General features: G+C 41.3%; 1 protein-coding gene across 2 annotated transcripts in view; it reads right to left on the reverse strand.

The window, feature by feature from the left end:
• Positions 1–18,357, reverse strand: part of APAF1 (apoptotic peptidase activating factor 1) — a 137,957-nt gene that overhangs the window by 66,540 nt on the left and 53,060 nt on the right. For both annotated transcript variants that reach the window (XM_089694103.1, XM_089694111.1), the window contains exons 10-14: positions 16,649–16,780; positions 14,910–15,023; positions 12,475–12,659; positions 10,007–10,133; positions 694–819 (exon numbers count right to left, since the gene is read on the reverse strand). In XM_089694103.1, coding sequence (XP_089550229.1) covers positions 694–819; positions 10,007–10,133; positions 12,475–12,659; positions 14,910–15,023; positions 16,649–16,780 — 684 coding nt within the window. The remainder of the gene's footprint in view (positions 1–693; positions 820–10,006; positions 10,134–12,474; positions 12,660–14,909; positions 15,024–16,648; positions 16,781–18,357) is intronic.

An 18,357-nucleotide genomic window follows, 5' to 3' on the forward strand; every position in this document is an offset into this window, starting at 1 on the left:
TCCACTGTGCGGCACTTCCATCTTCTGTCTTCCGATTTGCTTCTGCTAGCCTGGATATACTTGTGTGAACGCCGGCACCTTCTCTGTGCTTTGGACTGCAGGGGGTAGCTTTGTAATGCTCTGAGTGGTGCTCCAAATTCTTTGTATTTGGCTCTGTGATATACAACAGACAACTATGGAAGCCTATATATATATTCAACCTTTTCTTCAACGCAACTATGTAGCCCCAATCTACAAACAAAGCTTGCATATCTGTCAAGAAACCCCACCCCTGTGCATTTCTATTAGCCACTGAAGCCATCTATAATATTTACTGGCCGACAGAAAAGCAAAAACAGCAAAGAAAATTAAGTACAACTCTTTTCAGTGGTACAGTATACATGCAAACTGTACACAAAATGCAAGTGGAAACGGGTCCTAACAATGAAAAAAATACACAGGTTTACTTTAATGATGAGCCTTGAAATACTTCCCTGAGGTATAATGCATATTTTTTTTTCCACACAATTCACAAATGATTGAGTAAGTTGCACTGTTTAAATAAAGAAGATATAGATGTATACAATAACCGTTATTAGGGTAATAAAACTGATCATACACTTTATTTAGAAGCATATCTGCCATAACCAGAAAAAGCAATAAAGATCACAACAATGCTGACCAGAGCTATTGCTATAATGAGTAAGAACTCACCTTCACTTTCTTGTCTCCGGAACAGGTTGCAATAAATCTGTCATCAGCAGAAAATGCACAACACAGCACTTCATCCTCGTGAGCCTCTATCTGTAGCAAGTTCTCCCCGGTTTCACTTTTAAAGACCTGGCAGGGAACAGAGAACAGAAGCCTTGTTTAACTGTCTTGCCAGCTGGCTACATCTCCACTAGGCATCTCATAACATTGGCTTCGGCCCTGCACACTATTCTCTGCAAACATGTGAGGAAAAAGCTTGGATTTCAGATGCAGAGGGGTTATGTTTACCCACCAAATTAGCTCTGAGATCAGATTATACAAGAATATCACCATCTTTCACACCAGGAGGACATCTATTAAGAGGCTTATAAATAAGCAAGGCTCGGCTTATATGATTTTGTGTTGTAGGCATCTTCTTTTTGTGGGATTACTATAATAATATCTTCCAATCATATGCTGAAAATATTATCTTCTATCCATTAAATGTATTGACAGTGCTGAAACTGATATTGTGAAACTCATCTTGTCAGCAATGATTCAGTGTAGTGCTCATTCTCATGTCTTGATAGATGTGCAGATCTAAGAATAGACTGTTATATGTGACTTATACCCAAAATCAAACATTTATTATATTGCAGTTTACCATAATTTAGATGTTATGGTTTCAGTCTGTCAGTAAGTCTGTTGTTTTTCAAAAGAACAAGCTCTCCAGCAGTTGGCATCCGTTACAGAGATGAGACAAACCATGTAAACACTAGCAGGGATGTTTACAATGATCTCTTATTTATTTATTTAAAACCTTTATCCCAAAATAAACTGTTTGCTGTAACTATCTATAAAGTATTAGCTAGAGTTTGTCTTCAATTTGTTAGTGTGTCTAAATCTGCTAGTACATCTAACACTCCCCTTCCCCAAACTGACAATGCTGCTGTCCACAGGTGGCAATGTGCTCCTCCAAACCAGAGGGGGAAAAAAGAAAACTAATGCAATCACCACATCTAGTGATTGATAAGCTGCAATATATCAAATTTTTAGTTTTGGGTTTATTAACATCCATAGATGGCTGACAGGAAGCTTTGCCGATGCGGGCTAACGTACCTGTACGTCAGCCTGCATCGGTGACTCCTGCACGGCTCACAGAGCGTGCACACAGGAGCCCGGCGATCAGTATATCACCTGCACACAACACATCACATTACAGCTGTCTTTTACCATGTGATTCCTATCTCCAATAACAGCAATCACATAGTAAACATAGCAAAGTGAAACTAAAGATCGCTTCTCTCTGCTGTCACTGTGAGAGCAGAGAGAAGCAATCCTGTAGCCTGTGAGTGTACAAGCAGCCTGACAGGACTGACTGAAGTGCAAGCCACACCAGTGTCTCTGATCACCACCCCAGTATAATCATAATAAACTATGCAGCCAGCCCCTGTCACCTGTCCCAGTGTGCACAAAAAACACCACCATACCAAAGTCCTGATAAACGCCATACCAGCATCCTGATCACCAACATACCCCACAACAGCGCCCTGATAATCGCCATACCAACACCCTGATCGCTGCCATATGCCACACCAGCACTCTGATCAATGCCATAAGCCATACCTGCACCCTGATCACCGCCATAGCCCATACAAGCATCTTTATCACACCATACCAGCATTCTGATCATCGGCATGCCCCATACCTGCATCCTGATTACCCCATATGCCATGCCATACCAGTATCCTGATCACTGCCAGACCCCATACCAATGTTCTGATCACCTCTGTATCCCATACCAACATCCTGATCACCGCCATACCTCATGTAACGACCTGATCACGTCATACCAGTGTCTGGCATTTTAGGGTCTCAACTGATCAATTTTCAGATATACCAGTTAGGTCCATATATATCTGGACACAGGAACAATTTTAGATTTGTTCAGGTATTTACCAAAACATATTCAAGCTATAGTTATATACTGGGTATGGGCTGCAAATGCACATCCTCAGGTTTAATTTGAGGATATGTACATCCAAATTGGAGGCAGAGTACGAATTACAGCTCTTAAGAGTAGCCATCCCCCCCTTTTCAAGGGACCAAAAGTAATTGGACAATTGAATCAAAAGCTGTTTCATGGCCAGGTGTGGGCTACTCTATTATTTATTCATCAGTTAAAGTAGGTAAAAGGACTGGAATTGATTCTAAGTGTGCTATATGAATTTGGAATCTATTGCTGTGAACCTACATCATGCATTCAAAGGAGCTGTCCATACAAATGAAACAGGCCATTGTAAAGCTTCAAAAATGAAACAAATCCTTCAGAGAGGTAGCAGCAACATTAGGAGTGGCCAAATCAACAGTTTAGTACATTCTGAGGAAAGAAGAACGCACTGGTGAGCTCAGCAACATAAAAGGCATGGACGTCCATGGAAGACAACAGTGGTGGATGATCACAGGATCCTCTCTATGGTAAAGAAAAACCCATTCACAACATCCAGACAAGTGAAGGACACTCTCCAGGAGGTGGGTGTATCATTGTCAAAGTCTACAATCAAGAGAAGAATTCACGAGAGCAAATACAGGGGGTTCACCACAAGGTGCAAGCCATTCTTAAGCCTAAAGAATAGAAAAGCCAGATTAAACTTTGCCAAAAAACATCTAAAAAAGCCAGACCAGTTTTGGAAAAGCATTCTTTGGACGGAAGAAACTAAAGATTAATCTGTACCAGAATGAAGGGAATAAAAAAGTGTGGAGAAGGCTTGGAACAGCTCATGATCCAAAGCACACACAGAGTCATCTGTAAAACATGGCGGAAGCAGTCTGATAGCATGGGCATACATGGCTTCCAGCGGCACTGGGTCATTGGGGTTTATTGATGAAGTGACAGAAGACAGACGCAGTCGGATGAATTTTGTAGTGTTTAGAGGTATATGGTCAGGCCAGATTCCGCCAAATGCAGCAAAGCTGTTTGGACGGCGCTTCACAGTACAGATGGACAATGATCCAAAACACACTGCAAAAGCAACCCATGAGCTTTTGAAGAAAAAGAAGTGGAATATTCTGCAATGGTCAAATCAATCACCTGATCTCAACCCACTTGAGCATGCATTTCACTTGCTGAAGGCAAAACTAAAGGCAGAAAGATCCACAAACAAAGAACAACTGAAAACAGCTGCAGTTAGAGCCTCGCGGGTTCCAGCCTTCAGGCAGTCATTGCCAGTAAAGGATTCTCAACAAACTATTAAAAACGAACATTTTATTTATGATTATATTCATTTGTCCAATTACATTTGAGCCCCTGAAAATGGAGGGACTGTGTATAAAAATTGTGCCCGAGTCTAAATATATATGGACCGAACTGTATATCCCATAGTTTATAGACTCTATAGCTTTCACACAGACTAAATAATACTCACTGTTTTGAGTTATTTTTACCCCAAAAATGTAGGGTATTACATTTTGACCTAAATTTATGAAGAACAATTACTTTCTCAAAACATTGTCTTTTTTCATTTATATAACAAAAAATAAAAAACCCAGTGGTGATCAAATACCACCAATAGAAAGCTCTAACTGTCTCACCAAAAAAATTAAAAAATGTTCTTATGGGTACAGTGTTGCATGACTGAGTTATTGTTATTGTCACTGTGACAGTGCTGAAAGCCGAAAATTGGACTGGAAGGGGGTAGGTGTATCCCGACTTAAAGTGGTTAAGGGAAGAATACACTAAAAAAATCATTCGTAACCTCCCTTGTCTTTAAAAATGGGGATCAGTTGCAAGAAAATCAGTGCTGTAATTTATTTACCCACGTAGCTACTAATTTGATCTTACACATTTATAGAAGAAGCCAGACACATATATTAAAGCTGAACTTCAGGTAGATATAAGAAACATAAATTAATGCCTGGCTAAATGGTTAGCATTTCCGCCTGGCAGTACTAGGGTCACTGGTTCGAATCCCAACCACGGCACCACCTGTCTGGAGTTTGCATGTTCTCCCTGTGCTTGCGTGGGTTTCCTCCGGGTACTCCCGTTTCCTCCCACACTCCAAAGACATGTTGGTAAGTTAATTAGCTCCTGTCTAAATTGTCCCTAGTATGTATATGTATGAATGCAATTTAGGGACCTTAGATTGTACACCCCTTGAGGGTTAGGGACTGATGTGAATGTACAATATATATATATGTAAAGAGCTGCATAAATTGACGGCGCTATATAAGTACCTGAAATAAATAAATAATGCAGCTCAGTATTAAATAATAAATCATTAGATGTATTTTTTAAATGCAAGTACCTGTATTTGTATAGGTTCTTGTAATCTCTTGTACAGGAGAGTTTGGAATTGGAGAGGAAGAAGTCAATTAGCTGTGCTGCAGTGTTCAAAATAGACATGCCAATAGGAGGAAACAGCAAAGTGACAAAGAGGTAAAACCATCAGCCTGTTCCTTTCACCTTACAGAGGTAGGCTGGCGGAGGGACAAGTGCTGTGTTACCCAACTGCAGCAGAGAAAATTCAGGTCTACAGTCCCATCAGTAAGGAATACACAGTTTTTTTGAGCTGTGGAAATCTCAAGACTAGATGACCAGATTTGCAAATGCTTTGCTAAGCTGGCCATACATGGATCAAAATTTGGCTGGTTCAGCAGGGACAGGCAAAATTCGATCCATGTATGGGCTAACTAGTTGTATAAAAGTCTATCGATCGACTTGTGCACAACCAGCCTGTTGGGTTTTTCCCAAATGATCACTGCCACCAGCTATAGCTGACAACACTGATCACTGTATTCTGCGGGTGGGGAAGGCTCTCTGCCAGCAGAACACAATAGCGCTTCCCCCATCCACTTTGTTGTGTGGATGGAGGAATCTGTACATTTATTTTCGTTCAACCAGCAGTTAAATGATAAAAAATGAATAATGTATGACCTGTCTTAGGCAAAACAGCTCCTGTATTTGTATTTCATATCACTGTGTTAGAGGTTGCCTGGAGTTTAGCTTTAATATACAGAAATGCACAAAGATTTTACACAGAAACAATTATAGCCAAGTATTATACAGTGTGACAGGTCTGTTGGTTCATTGTACTGGGCAGAAAAAACATAGGAGCAGTTGTACCACAAGCAGCAACCTTTTATTCTCCCTGAGGGAAAGCTGTCAGTTCTCTTCTGCAGAGGAGGGACATATCTTAATGGGGGTTAGGGGAATAGCAGGATAGGGAGGGGGGACGTCCTTATTTGTGTGGATGAAGAAATGTTTTTTTATGTAGCCCAACGGTTGAACGAAAAAAAACGGTTGAAGGAAAAAAAAACAAACAAACAGTGTACAGCTATCTTAAGATCCATCAGCTTCACTCTCTCTCAGGTGTGGCCTTGATGACCACTTCAAACACTACTATCGATTAAAAGGTATCGTATCGTTTTCTCCCTTGCGATAATAGCTCTGGCCTGGTCAATCCAACTGTGTGGCTGATGTCACATTGCACTTGCAATTGTGCCTATCTTATTACCTGGGCAGATTCTTTGTTAGTGTATAATGTATGGGAGGTATTGCATGGGGAAGGGGGGGGGGAGGAATTCAAGGATTTTTTTTCTCGTGGATCAATAAAAATAATTTTCCCAAGAAAAAAAAGATCTATCAGCTTCAACAAGGCCAAGCCCCCTGCTTTCACTATACGGTAGCTCTACCCACAACATTACTAAAATACACACCCACACATTATTTTTCAGAACAATTATCCACTAGAGGTACTGTATATAGATATTTAAGTAAAGATAATTAGAAATGACTTCATCCATTTTGCAATTTCAAGAGTTTTATATTTTATTATTCTTGCATATATCTAGTTGAAGGTGACCAAAGTTCATTTGGTACATTTCTGACTGTGCTCTTCAAAGGTAATCTGTTTTCCAGGGGTATAAAATTGATATGTTCTGTAGTCAGTAATAAAAAAAAAAAAAATCTAACAGGGGAGAAAGAAACAAGCTGCTTACTAACACCTAGAGATGCCGGTACATACCTGCAACAGCTCTCAGGGACTTGCTCTGCTTGGATGTTGGACAATTATGATCTGGCAAATCTCCCATACATTCTGGTAGTGTTGGAGCTTCTCCACTCACCCTCCCCACCCTATCACTATGATGAGCTACTTTACTGGCCAATAGGAGTCAGTGGGAGGTAGCAAGAGGCAGGCAAGTTCTGAAACTACCTGAAAGCGTTGGCACTTTATCTGCCCATTGCTGCTTAGTTTTTAGGCAAAGTACTTTATACCTGACTGCAGCTTTTTTGGTTCTCATGTGATGGTCCTCTAAAAAATATTAAAGATAATATTAGGTGAAACTGGAAAAAGGTTCCCTGTCAATAAAACTTGGTTGTGTATCCATGCCCAAGCTTCCTCCTGCCAAATCAGTTGCAACTGTGAAGATGAGATGTTTTCTCCATTTCTTCTATGAAACAAAAATAAGCTGTGGCTTTTGTGAACCTGTAATTTGAAAGTCAAGGCAAAGTAAACAGGTGTACTGGATAGCCCATGCCCTCTGCTGACAATTCTTTTTCTTGTAAACGTAATTATTGAGTTTTTACATTTTACACAAGAAGCATCCAACAAGAGCCTTTTTCCACTCTATGGGAAGTCTATGGGAATGCAAAACCCGCTTGAAGCAGGTGAAATGCAAGTCAGAAAGAGGTCAACTAAGTCAAATGCACCAGTCAATGAATTCTGAATGATCTTAGAAGCATCTCGAACTGAAATCTAACTGGATGTCATCAACATGAACCCAAAGCCCTTCAACAAAGACCCTTAGGTAAGTTATACAAAGCAAGTGTAATGCATTATATATGTAAGACATCTTCTATATTGTAAGCTCCAAGGAGCAGGGCCCTCCTATCCCTCTTGTATTGAACTGTATTGTTGCTGTATTGTCTCTCGTTATATTGTAAAACGCTGCGCAAACTGTTGGCGCTATATAAATCCAGTAAAATAATAAATAATAATATAAGACATATTTATTGTGTAGTACGTGTGGAACTTTCAATATACCTTTGGTAGCCATCCAATACAATTTATAAAAATATCAATTTTATTTCAATATATTAAAACTATTAAATCCAACAAAACATTAAAACACAACCACCACGTTTGCTGTATATGCTTTTTAATTAGTCTACGTGTTTTGTGGCTTCCATCGGTTCCTCAGGACCAACAAGGCAGGTTTAAAGGATTGTGAAGGTTATACAATCATATAAAATCAAGTTCCCCAATGAGTAAACTGAGGGAAAAGAGAAGCCAAGAGGATTATATATCTTTCCTGCTGCGCTCAGTAAATGCGCCTGGAAGCCCATGGGAGAGATTCCAGTAGCAAGTATACAGACTGCTCCTATGCTATCAATAACAGTGGTGATTGAATAAATCCTATTAGTAATGGATCTGATATGGTTGAGCCCAGACCTCAGATGTTATTCAAGCCTGGGTCCCTTAAAAATGATGGTTATAGTTTAAAAGGAGTGCTGGTGTTCCTCTATAATTACGTCAAGATGCCACTACCTCCCAAAATTGTTTGGCCCAAATGTAGAGGATTATATGGGTCTCTTATTCACCTGTAGTAAAGCACATGGTTGTATCCCTCAGAGTTTCAAAAAGGTTTATTTACTTTCCTAAAAAGATGTGCACTCTTCATCTTACTACATACTTTTCAATATTTATTGTGTAACACCAGTGCTCAACATTGTCAAGATTGGAGGGGAGGCCACTTATACACCCCAAATATTGTCAAATTATCTTGGATGTACTCTGATTTTATACACAGGTAAATGGAAATGCATTATAGAACAACTAAAGGCAAAGCTTTTTTTTTTTTTCTTTGAGTGGAGACGGTTTTAAAAACCTGTCAGTTTTTATTGCTGTTCATGCCACCGTTAGGGAGAGTCACCTGTCTATTTGTCCAGTTTACCATTATCACTGAAATTGAAAGTAAAAGAAAATCCCACATTTTGGGTTGTCCCCAGAAAAATAATAAAGGGGAAATTTTCCAATGGGGGAGCACTAGTTCTGGTGCCCCTAGTGATACCTCAAGTATCCCTCACTTTGGAGGGATTTCTTCTCACTTCTTGTCTTGGCTATGGGACAGGAAGTGAAGGGAAATCTCCCTAATTAGACACAAATGGCAAAAAAACAACAGGGGTTATAACCCTCCCTTACTCTAGGCAAAATAAAAGAAAAGGTTTTGCCTTTAGTTCTACTTAGTTTGTATTCCCTCTAAAAAACATAGGGGTGGACCTTTTCTGTGTGAAAAAAAAATAAATAATTTGCAAGGAAAAATACTTTTAGGATACTGGGCCTGCCCATCAGATCCTTTGGTTTTGCTCTGTAGTCTATATTTACCCTCGTGTACACTCTCCAAATATACTATTTAACTGCAATAGCCACATTCAATATAACACAATTTGTGTGTGGGAGGGTAACTCTCTCCTCTTATTTTCATGGTGCAGCATGAGGAGTCTGCATCACGGAAATATTTAACTTTGTGTATGCCCGGACCTAGAGCAATCTGAAACTTACAGAAGACTTTTTTGAGGGCACTCCACTGGGCAAATGGTGCAGTGCAGGTGCACACAAAAGGTAAGTATTAGCAGCAGAGGTACAAAGTACAGGTTCAATATAAATACATATATAGGGGAACCACAAAATGTAACGTTTCCATATTTTTACCATTTTCTATTCAATTTATGGCATTTGAAGAAAGCCCTGTATTTCTATGAAGTGTGTGGGCATTGTAAATCAGCTAGATGTGGGTACTTAAAGTGGAATTTAAGTTCCCTTTTTAGTGGCTCCGCCCATGTAACCTTCCCCCCCCCCCCTTCGCCATTATGGTGCAGATGTTCCAAAAGGCTCTTTCAGGTCCTGGCACAGCTCTTTGGCATATCTGTGCACAAAGATTTCCCATGCATGTGCAAACAGAGCAAAGTTTCAAGCAATTCATAACAGCCATTTTTGCGAATGCACAGGGAAAGGCATGCATGTGTAGATATTCTGCGCATGTGCAGAATGGTGGGGAGGAGCAGGGTGACAAAAATGTTATTCTTGTCTACGTGAAAAATGCATGGAACTGTTGCTTTTCAGGATAAAAAAATCTCATGCATAATAAAAAAAATATATCAAACTGTGAGAGATAGAGGGGGAAGAGGTCTGGGCTATATGAGACATAGGTTAAAGGGGGAGATCCGCCTTATCAGACCTTTTAAATTTTTAAAAAAGCACTACATTTCTCAAAATAAGACACCTGTTGTGTATTTGATTATAAGAAATGACACCCATTGAACATCATGGCCAGTTACCTGCAAAGTTTTATCAGCTCCACAAGATGCAATTTTCTGTCTGTCATGGGAAAAGCACGCATGATACACTGCCTCTGAGTGAGGACGTACTGCCAGGCTGGCCAAATTCTTCATACATTGTTTGTTTCTGAAAATCAAAAGGGTTTGTTTGGTGAATTTAGCATTCAAGACCACAGATGACTTGACAATGTAGAGCAGGCCTTGAAATTTCCACTCGCCTGCTCGCATTTGGCGAGTGGAAATAATGTGGGGGCGAGTGTGTGCTGACATCCACCCTGAGGAGAGCTCGTTGTGTGCCTTCAGGTGCACAGCTCCCCTTCTCCCACTATCTCCCACCACCTCCCCTGCCCACAGTCTGGCGAGAGTCACGTGTGCTGGGTGGGCGGGGCCTCCTCTCCGAGCTTCATTCATAAGTCCTGAGGCCGGTGACTGAGCCGCAGCTCGGAGCGGGAGGTGATTAATCAAGCACAGGAAGGCCACGCCAGGCAAAAGGGCATCGGTGGGCGTCGCAGGGTGTGCACAGGATCCTGTAGGTTGAAGGTGGCCATCCTTGTGTTGGAGATGGGGAGCACCGGCTGCTAAAAGCACACACACACAGCACACAGTTAACCCTTTGATCGCCCCAGATGTTAACCCCTTCCTGCCCAGTGCCATTAGTACAGTGTCAGTGCTTTTTATTAGCACTGATCACTGTATTGGTGTCACTGTGGATGTCAGTGGCACCAAGTCAGTTTCCCCCCAGTGTCAGAATGCCCGCCGCAGTCCAGCTATAGGTCGCTGATTGTCGCCATTACTAGCAAAAATAAAATTGAAAGAAAAAAATTCCAGTATCTCTACCGCCATTTGCAAACGCTATAACTTACATGTAAAGCAACTAATTTACACATATTGGGACATGTAGCAGAATACAATTTGGTGTAAATTTATTTGATTTTTAAAATTTTTTTTTACTGGACATTTTTAATAGCAAAAAGTCAAAAATAGTTTTTTTTTTCAAAATTGTCAGTCTTTTTTTGTTTTTAAATTGACATAATAAAGCTATGTTATAATTGCATTTTTTTTATTTTGGACTCTTTATTCTAAAGAAAAATGTAATTTCATAAGCTTTGAGGGGGCGTGATTGGGAGCAGGGCTTGGGGCAGGGTTGGGGGAGGGGTTGGAGGCAGACCTGGGCAAGGTTGGGTGGGGCAACTGGCGGAGAGTAAGGTTTGTGCCTGGCTAGTAGGTCTAGACTTGAAATTTTAAGCCCTGATGTAGAGTACATTTCAGTCTCTTAGTACCCATTTTCTGTAGATTTTACAAGTATCTACTATATGTCAAACAAGCATTTACACTTTATTTGGAACGCTTCTCCACAGACATTTTCTCATTCATCTCTTTTGAAAAGGAATGTGGCATTGTTACATTGTGTTGTAAAATGCAGCTTTTACTGCTTACCCCACGTATAGGTAGGATATGCCAGTCGAACTCAGTTGCAGTTTTCTAATCACCTCCCACCCACCGTATTGGGAAATGACAGATGGGCAGGAGCTCTCTTGTCCTGGGAGGACGTCATATGACTTACTCCCACTCTAGGCATGCGGTGCTGTGATCGGTGGTGCACTAAGTCCCTAGGACACAAGGGATCACTGATCGCGGTAAAGAGCCAATGATATAGGCTCTTTACCATGTGATTAGATGTGTCCAATCACAACTGATCACATGTAAACAGGAAATGCCGGTTATCGGTAGTCCCCTCCTCACGCTGACAGCGCGTAAGTAGGAGAGGAGAAACAATTAGAGGCAATCTTTAGAGGAGACATCTACACTGATAATCAGGGCACTGATCATCAGTGCCCCTAAGTGCTGCCTTTCAGTGCCCATAAGTGATGTCTCTCAGTGTCCATCAATGATGACTATCAGTGCCAATCAGTGACACCTATCAGTGCTAATCAGTGATGCCTGTCAATGCCGTCAGTGCTGTCTATTAGTACTCATCAGTGCCAATCAGTGCTGCCTATCAGTGCCACATATCAGTACCCATCAGTGCCACATATCACTGATGCCTGTCATTGCCCATCAATGCTTCCTCATCAGTGATGCGTATTAGTGCACATCAGTGAAGGGGAAAAAATACTTATTTAAAGAATATTATAACAGAAACTAAGAAATTTTTTCCAAATGTTTGGTTTTTTTAGTTTAATAAAAAATAAAAACCCAGTGGTGATTAATTACCACCAAAAGAAAGCTTTATATGTCTCATAAAAATGATAAAAATGTCATATGGGTACAGTGTTGCATGACTGTGCAATAGTTGTTCAAAGTGTGACAGCACTGAAAGCTGAAAATTGGCCTGGGCATGAAGGTGGTGGAAGTGCAAAATAGGCAAGTGGTTACAGCCTACTGTGATCTATATGTACCAATACGTGTCCGTGTAAATGGGAATTCTGTAACCATGTTTTAGGTCATCTTGTGTTCTCGATACTTACATCCAGTTCACATACAGTGCTCCGTGCTGGAGCTCTTCCTTGGCTTGGAGAATAGATTGCTTGTATACCATGGAGTCATCAGGCTGAGAAAGACCCAACTGTATGAGGTTTATATGAGAATCCTGTCCTAGGAGATGGCCATTCACAGACAGAAACTCCTGGAAATCTTCCCGTGTTTTGCTGTCCTGTAAAATTCAAACCATAACTTCAAAATCAAACATATTTTTGTCTTGCCATTTCTAGGCACTACATTTAAAAAATAAATTTTATAACTATGGACATATACTGCACTGCCTTCGCATCACATACTTTTTCCTGCCACTGTATTACTCCTCCCATTTCTAGCTAGCCTCAGTTTTGCAGCAAGCAATAGGGAAATCATGAAGTACAGAGTACGGACCCGTGTCCTGTACTGTTATTCAAGAAACAGATTTTAATCGGCATGTCAAAAATCCTATTCTCTTAGTTATACAGTACAGCACACAGGATCTTTAGTCTTGACCAAGAGGAGATGTCTAAAAGCAGTCCAACTGTGGGGTGGCAACAGAGCAAACAAACACCAAACAGGCCCATGTAACAAATGCGTCAAAAAGGGCTCGACAGAATTCAGAGAGCAGCTTGTAGCACCTTACGCCCAAAACTGGCATCAGACTCCTGAACATCCACCTGGTAAACTTAAACGTGTGAACTGAAGACCAGGTGCAGTATTTCAAATCTGAGAAACAGATGCCTGATGCTGAAAAGCCCATAAAGCATTAACAGATATGGTACAGTGAAAGGGGAGGGATCCAATCCTTTAGATCAGAGCCTCAAATGATGACTTGTCTAATTCACCTAGCAATGATGGAGCAAGAAGAAGGAAGCCCTCTGTGAGAACTCTCGGAAAGCACAGAGATGGGATCCGACTGTCTCAAAGATGCTGTAGCAAAGAGGTAGACTTTAACAGCATGTACCATGTCAAGACTGTGGAGAGAACTTTCCTTGGAATGTTTTGGAGCAGACAAAAAGGAGGGAAGGACAATGTCCTAGATGAGGTGGAAGGAGGAAATCACCTTAGGGAAAAGAGAGGCTTTTGACCACAGGACAAATACTGGGAAAGGCTCTTTACAGGATAAGGCCACTAACTCAAAAGACCTTATGTTCAGAGGTGGAGGCAAATAGAAAGGCTACCTTGAAAGTGAGGTTAGATACGAAAATATTGCTAATGGATTAAAAAAAGGGCAGCCTCTAAGGAGGGGCCGAAAGAACCAGGTTAAGTTTCTACAGTGTAACAAGGGGAGACCAGACTGAGGAAGGACAGGATGGGCCTGACAGTATTTTCTAAGATGATTTTTTCTGTTGTTGCACTATGTATAATAGGTATTCCAGGTGCGATAATAGACTTTGCAAGAGGTCAACTTCCAAGCCCTCAAGGAGGGAGGGATGACCAGGTCATGCAGTTAGAACCAGTGACCAAGAAGCAGTGTTGCAAATCGACCCTTGGGACAGACAGCCAGGACAATCTGAGGGGCGGGCTGGGGTCAAGCCGCAGCTCTGTGACATGCTTGTTATTTAAAAAAAAAAAAGAAAAAAAAAAAGGAACCTTTAGAATCACTTTATGCTTGGATGGAATCTCTGATGAAGGTGTAGCATCCTTATCCAATTTCTCAGAAGAGGGGGGAACCTCCTGCCTACCTCATCTGCAGGCAGTGTATCAGCAGCAAAAGTCAGAGACTGACTCAGGAAGGGAGACTAAAGAGTTATGACCCCAGCTATTTATGGTCTCCAAAAAGGACATGATGGCAGAAATCTCATCCTTAGATAGATAGGAGGAAGACTGTGCAGCCGAAGGGCAAGAGGAGTGCCCAGAGGAAGGGTAGGGAGTCAGACTGGAGGCAACTTTCTGAACAGAGGGTACTAGATTCCTGTGGAGAGAGTCTACTTCCCATCCCCTAAACCACCTTGCCAGGCAAAAGGTTGAACCCAGGAGACGTTCAGAGATCGCTGTACTGTGTGAGCCTGGGAATTAGGTGCTGACCAAGAGATACGCAGCAAGAGGGAGAAAATGGCATGCACATGTACAGTGCAGCCACTGAGGATGTGGCACATGACATTGCAACAGACAGCTGGGAAAATGGTGCCAACTTTAAGCTGCCATTTAGCTCACAACAGCGTCTCAACATAATTATATTTTAGGAACACTAGGTCAAAAAAAATGCTTGTTGTAATTGGTGGAAAAAAAAAAAAAAAGGAGCAGCTATTATGTTATAAGTTTATTAGCAGAATCCCCTTAATGCCCCTTATGCAACAACAGTGGCACCTACCTGTACTCAATTCACTCAATAAACATACTTTTGTAGCTGTTTCATATGCAGTTAAATATTCTACACTTTCTTCAATTTGCTGCAATTGCTAAATCTCTTCTGCGATCATTGGCTTTGCTGGAAATGCTTTACCTGCTTATCAAGGATGTCCCGGTAACGTACAAACTCATGAATGAGATGTGCTGGCCCATATAATCTCATCTTAGATTTTAACCAATCCAGAGAGAAAAGAAGAGAACGGAGGTCCTGGAAAAATTGGAAAATATTCTGAAATAAACAATCTATTTACACTTTAACATTATACAACAAAACAAACAATAAAAGTGTTAAAACAAACATGTACTCAAATGTAAACCTGAAGTTATGTTACTGTGTAGCTAGGTAGGATGGATAAAGATTAAAGATGTATCACTTTCAATTCCCAATGGGAAAAAGTGCATGAAGTACTTTGTCCCATTTAAATAGGTGCCCTTTAACACTAGCTGCGATGTTGGTTAGGACACATCACCCACAGTGCACAGCCACTGGACACAGTAGCTAGCAAAGAGAAACCTGCTTTTTTAGCATGGGCCTGTCCCCGACCTCAGTATTTGGCCGAGGCAAGCACCGGCAAGAGGAATGAGAAGGAATGGGAGGTAAGTCAGCCTCTACTCCCCTCTGCATTCCTTGTGACGGTGCTTGCTTTGGGAAAGTGCTGAGAGCCAGATGGAGGTGCTGGCTAGCAAAACACCCACTCCCTTGCTTGCTGCGATGTCAGGTAGCCATACACCCAGAGAAGAGGTGCCGTGTCTGACATTGTAGCTAGTGTTAAAGGGCATATAGAAAGAAGTAACAACGTACTGCATATACTTTGTCCTATCAGGAACTGAATACAAAAAAGTCATAATTCTTTAAAAAAAAAAAAAAAAAAAGGCTTAAATACCCTTTTCAGGAAAAATGCTGTCTCGGGCTTGCTTCACTGCTGACTGCATGTGTGAAAATTTAGGCAACTGGTCACATGCACCCTGATAAAATGAAGGTCTGCAAATCTAAACTGTGATCCTCCCTTTCAGCAGAGATCATATAACCAAGTATCTAGGTTATCACACACAATTCAGTACTGAGGCAGAGCAGTGTTTGCTCCTGGAAATTACTTTTTATACATCCCAGTAAGATTAGTAACCGAGCTTTAGGCTAGGTTCACACTAATGCGGTGCGGTACAAAACATGTGATTCGCAGAGGAACCGCACCGCATTCCTGTGCAAATCCCATGCCATTTCTGTGCTGTGCGATTGGAGCCATACATTTTGTATGGCTCCAATCGCACCGCACCCGCACCAAAAAGGGCCTTTTTTGGGTCCGCACACTAGAATCAGATCTCATGGGTATTCACACCTATGCGATCAGATTCTGCACATCACAGCGCGTTTTGCGGACCGATTTCAGGGTGCTGTTAACACACCCACATCGGTTCGCATGAACGGGGTGCGATTTTGATGCGGTGTGGAATTCGCACAGAAAATGCTGCAAATTCCGTACCACATCAGTGTGAACTCAGCCTTACATTGAAATTGGGTAGAAGACAACTTTTGTGTAATGCAGTATTTACAAAAAAAAAAAAAAAAAAGTAGGTATTACAGTGTAAAACACACAACAACCCTAGTATGTATTGTGATTTCTTATATAAATATATACTGTGGGTGGAGGTCTACAAATAACACAATTTAGAGGACTTCTTTAGCATCAGGGCCACTGAGCCCTAGAATACCCAAAATTATGTATAACTACATATTCAACATTAGAAATATACTGTAATGGGTTCACATATTGTTTAATGCCATTAATAAGACTTCTGGTATAACTGCTAAAATGTATTTGTAAATTTACCTACTTGATGCATATTGGCCTGGGCCATGTGGTATGCTAGGTAATGGTACCAGTATGCACAATCTTCTTGTTCCATAGTTGGAAGCTCACAAGAATAGTATTTTTGATGCTGACTGACAAGCTTGGCATGGAGAGCCTGACATAGGAAAAAAAAAAAAAAAATCAAACAAACAATAATATATTTATTTTATTCATATGAGGTATATAGCGCCGTCAATTTACGCAGCGCTTTACATACATGCACACACACATACACATGGTAGGTGTATTGTAACACAGACAGAATAGCAACAAAAAAATTCAAAAGAAATGCATGTCTAACAAATTATGCACTGATTTACATGTTCATGAGGGAAATAAGTATTTGATCCCCTTCACAAAACATGACTTAGTACTTGGTGGCAAATCCCTTGTTGGCAATCACAGAGGTCAGACGTTTCCTGTAGTTGGCCACCGGGTTTGCACACATCTCAGGAGGGATTTTGGCCCACTCCTCATGGCAGATCCTCTCTAAGTCATTAAGGTTTGGTGGCTGACGTTTGGCAACTCGAACTTTCAGCGCCTTCCACAGATTTTCAATCGGATTAAGGTCTAGAGACTGGCTAGGCCACTCCAGGACCTTAATGTGCTTCTTCTTGAGCAACTCCTTTGTTGCTTTGGCCCTGTGTTTTGGGTCATTGTCATGCTGGAACACCCATCTATGACCCATTTTCAATACCCTGGCTGAGGGAAGAAGGTTCTCACCCAAGATTTGACGTTACATTGCCCCGTCTATCGTCCCTTTGATGTGTTGCAGTTGTCCTGTTCCCTTAGCAGAACCCCCTTCCCCCCCCCAAAGCAGAATGTTTCCACCACCACGTTTGACAGTTGGGATGGTGTTCTTGTGGTCATAGGCGGCATTCCCCCTCCTACAAACACGGTGAGTTGAGTTGATGCTAAAGAGCTCGATTTTGGTCTCATCTGACCACAACACTTTCAACCAATCCTCTTCTGCATCATTCAGATGTCCAGTGGCAAACTTCAGATGCGTCTGGACATGTGCTTTCTTGAGCAGAGGGACATTGCGGGCACTGCAGGATTTCAATCCTTGTCGGAGTAGTGTGTTACCAATTGTTTTCTTGGTGACTGTGGTCTCCGCTGCCTGAAAATCATTGAGAAGATCCTCACGTGTAGTTCTGGGATGATTCCTCACTGTTCTCATGATCATTGACACTCTACGAGGTGAGATCTTGCATGGTGCACCAGACCTAGGGAAACTGACAGTTGTTTTGTGTTTCTTCCATTTGCGAATGATTGCACTAACTGTTGTCACCTTCTCACCAAGCCGCTTGGTGATAGTTTGGTAGCCCAGTCCAGCCTTGTGTAGGTCTACAATCTTGTCCCTGACATCCTTGGATAGCTCTTTGGTCTCTGCCATGGTGGAGAGTTTGGAATCTGATTGTTTTATTGCTCCTGTGGACAGGTGTCTTTCAAACAAATAACAAAATAAAATTAACAGCACTCCCTTTAAGAGACTGCTTCTAATCTCAGGTTGTTACCTGTATGACTGACACATGGTAGCCAGAAATCCTGCTGAATGAAAGGGGATCAAATACTTCTTTCCCTCATGAACATGCAAATCAGTGCATCATTTGTTAGACATGCATTTCTTTTGAATTTTTTGTTGCTATTCTGTCTCTAAGTGTTACAATACACCTACCATTCAATTTTTAC

The sequence above is a fragment of the Staurois parvus genome, unplaced genomic scaffold, assembly GCF_062004578.1.
Source record: "Staurois parvus isolate SC_StPar_1 unplaced genomic scaffold, SC_StPar_1.0 ptg000025l, whole genome shotgun sequence".
Taxonomy (NCBI): Eukaryota; Metazoa; Chordata; class Amphibia; order Anura; family Ranidae; genus Staurois; species Staurois parvus.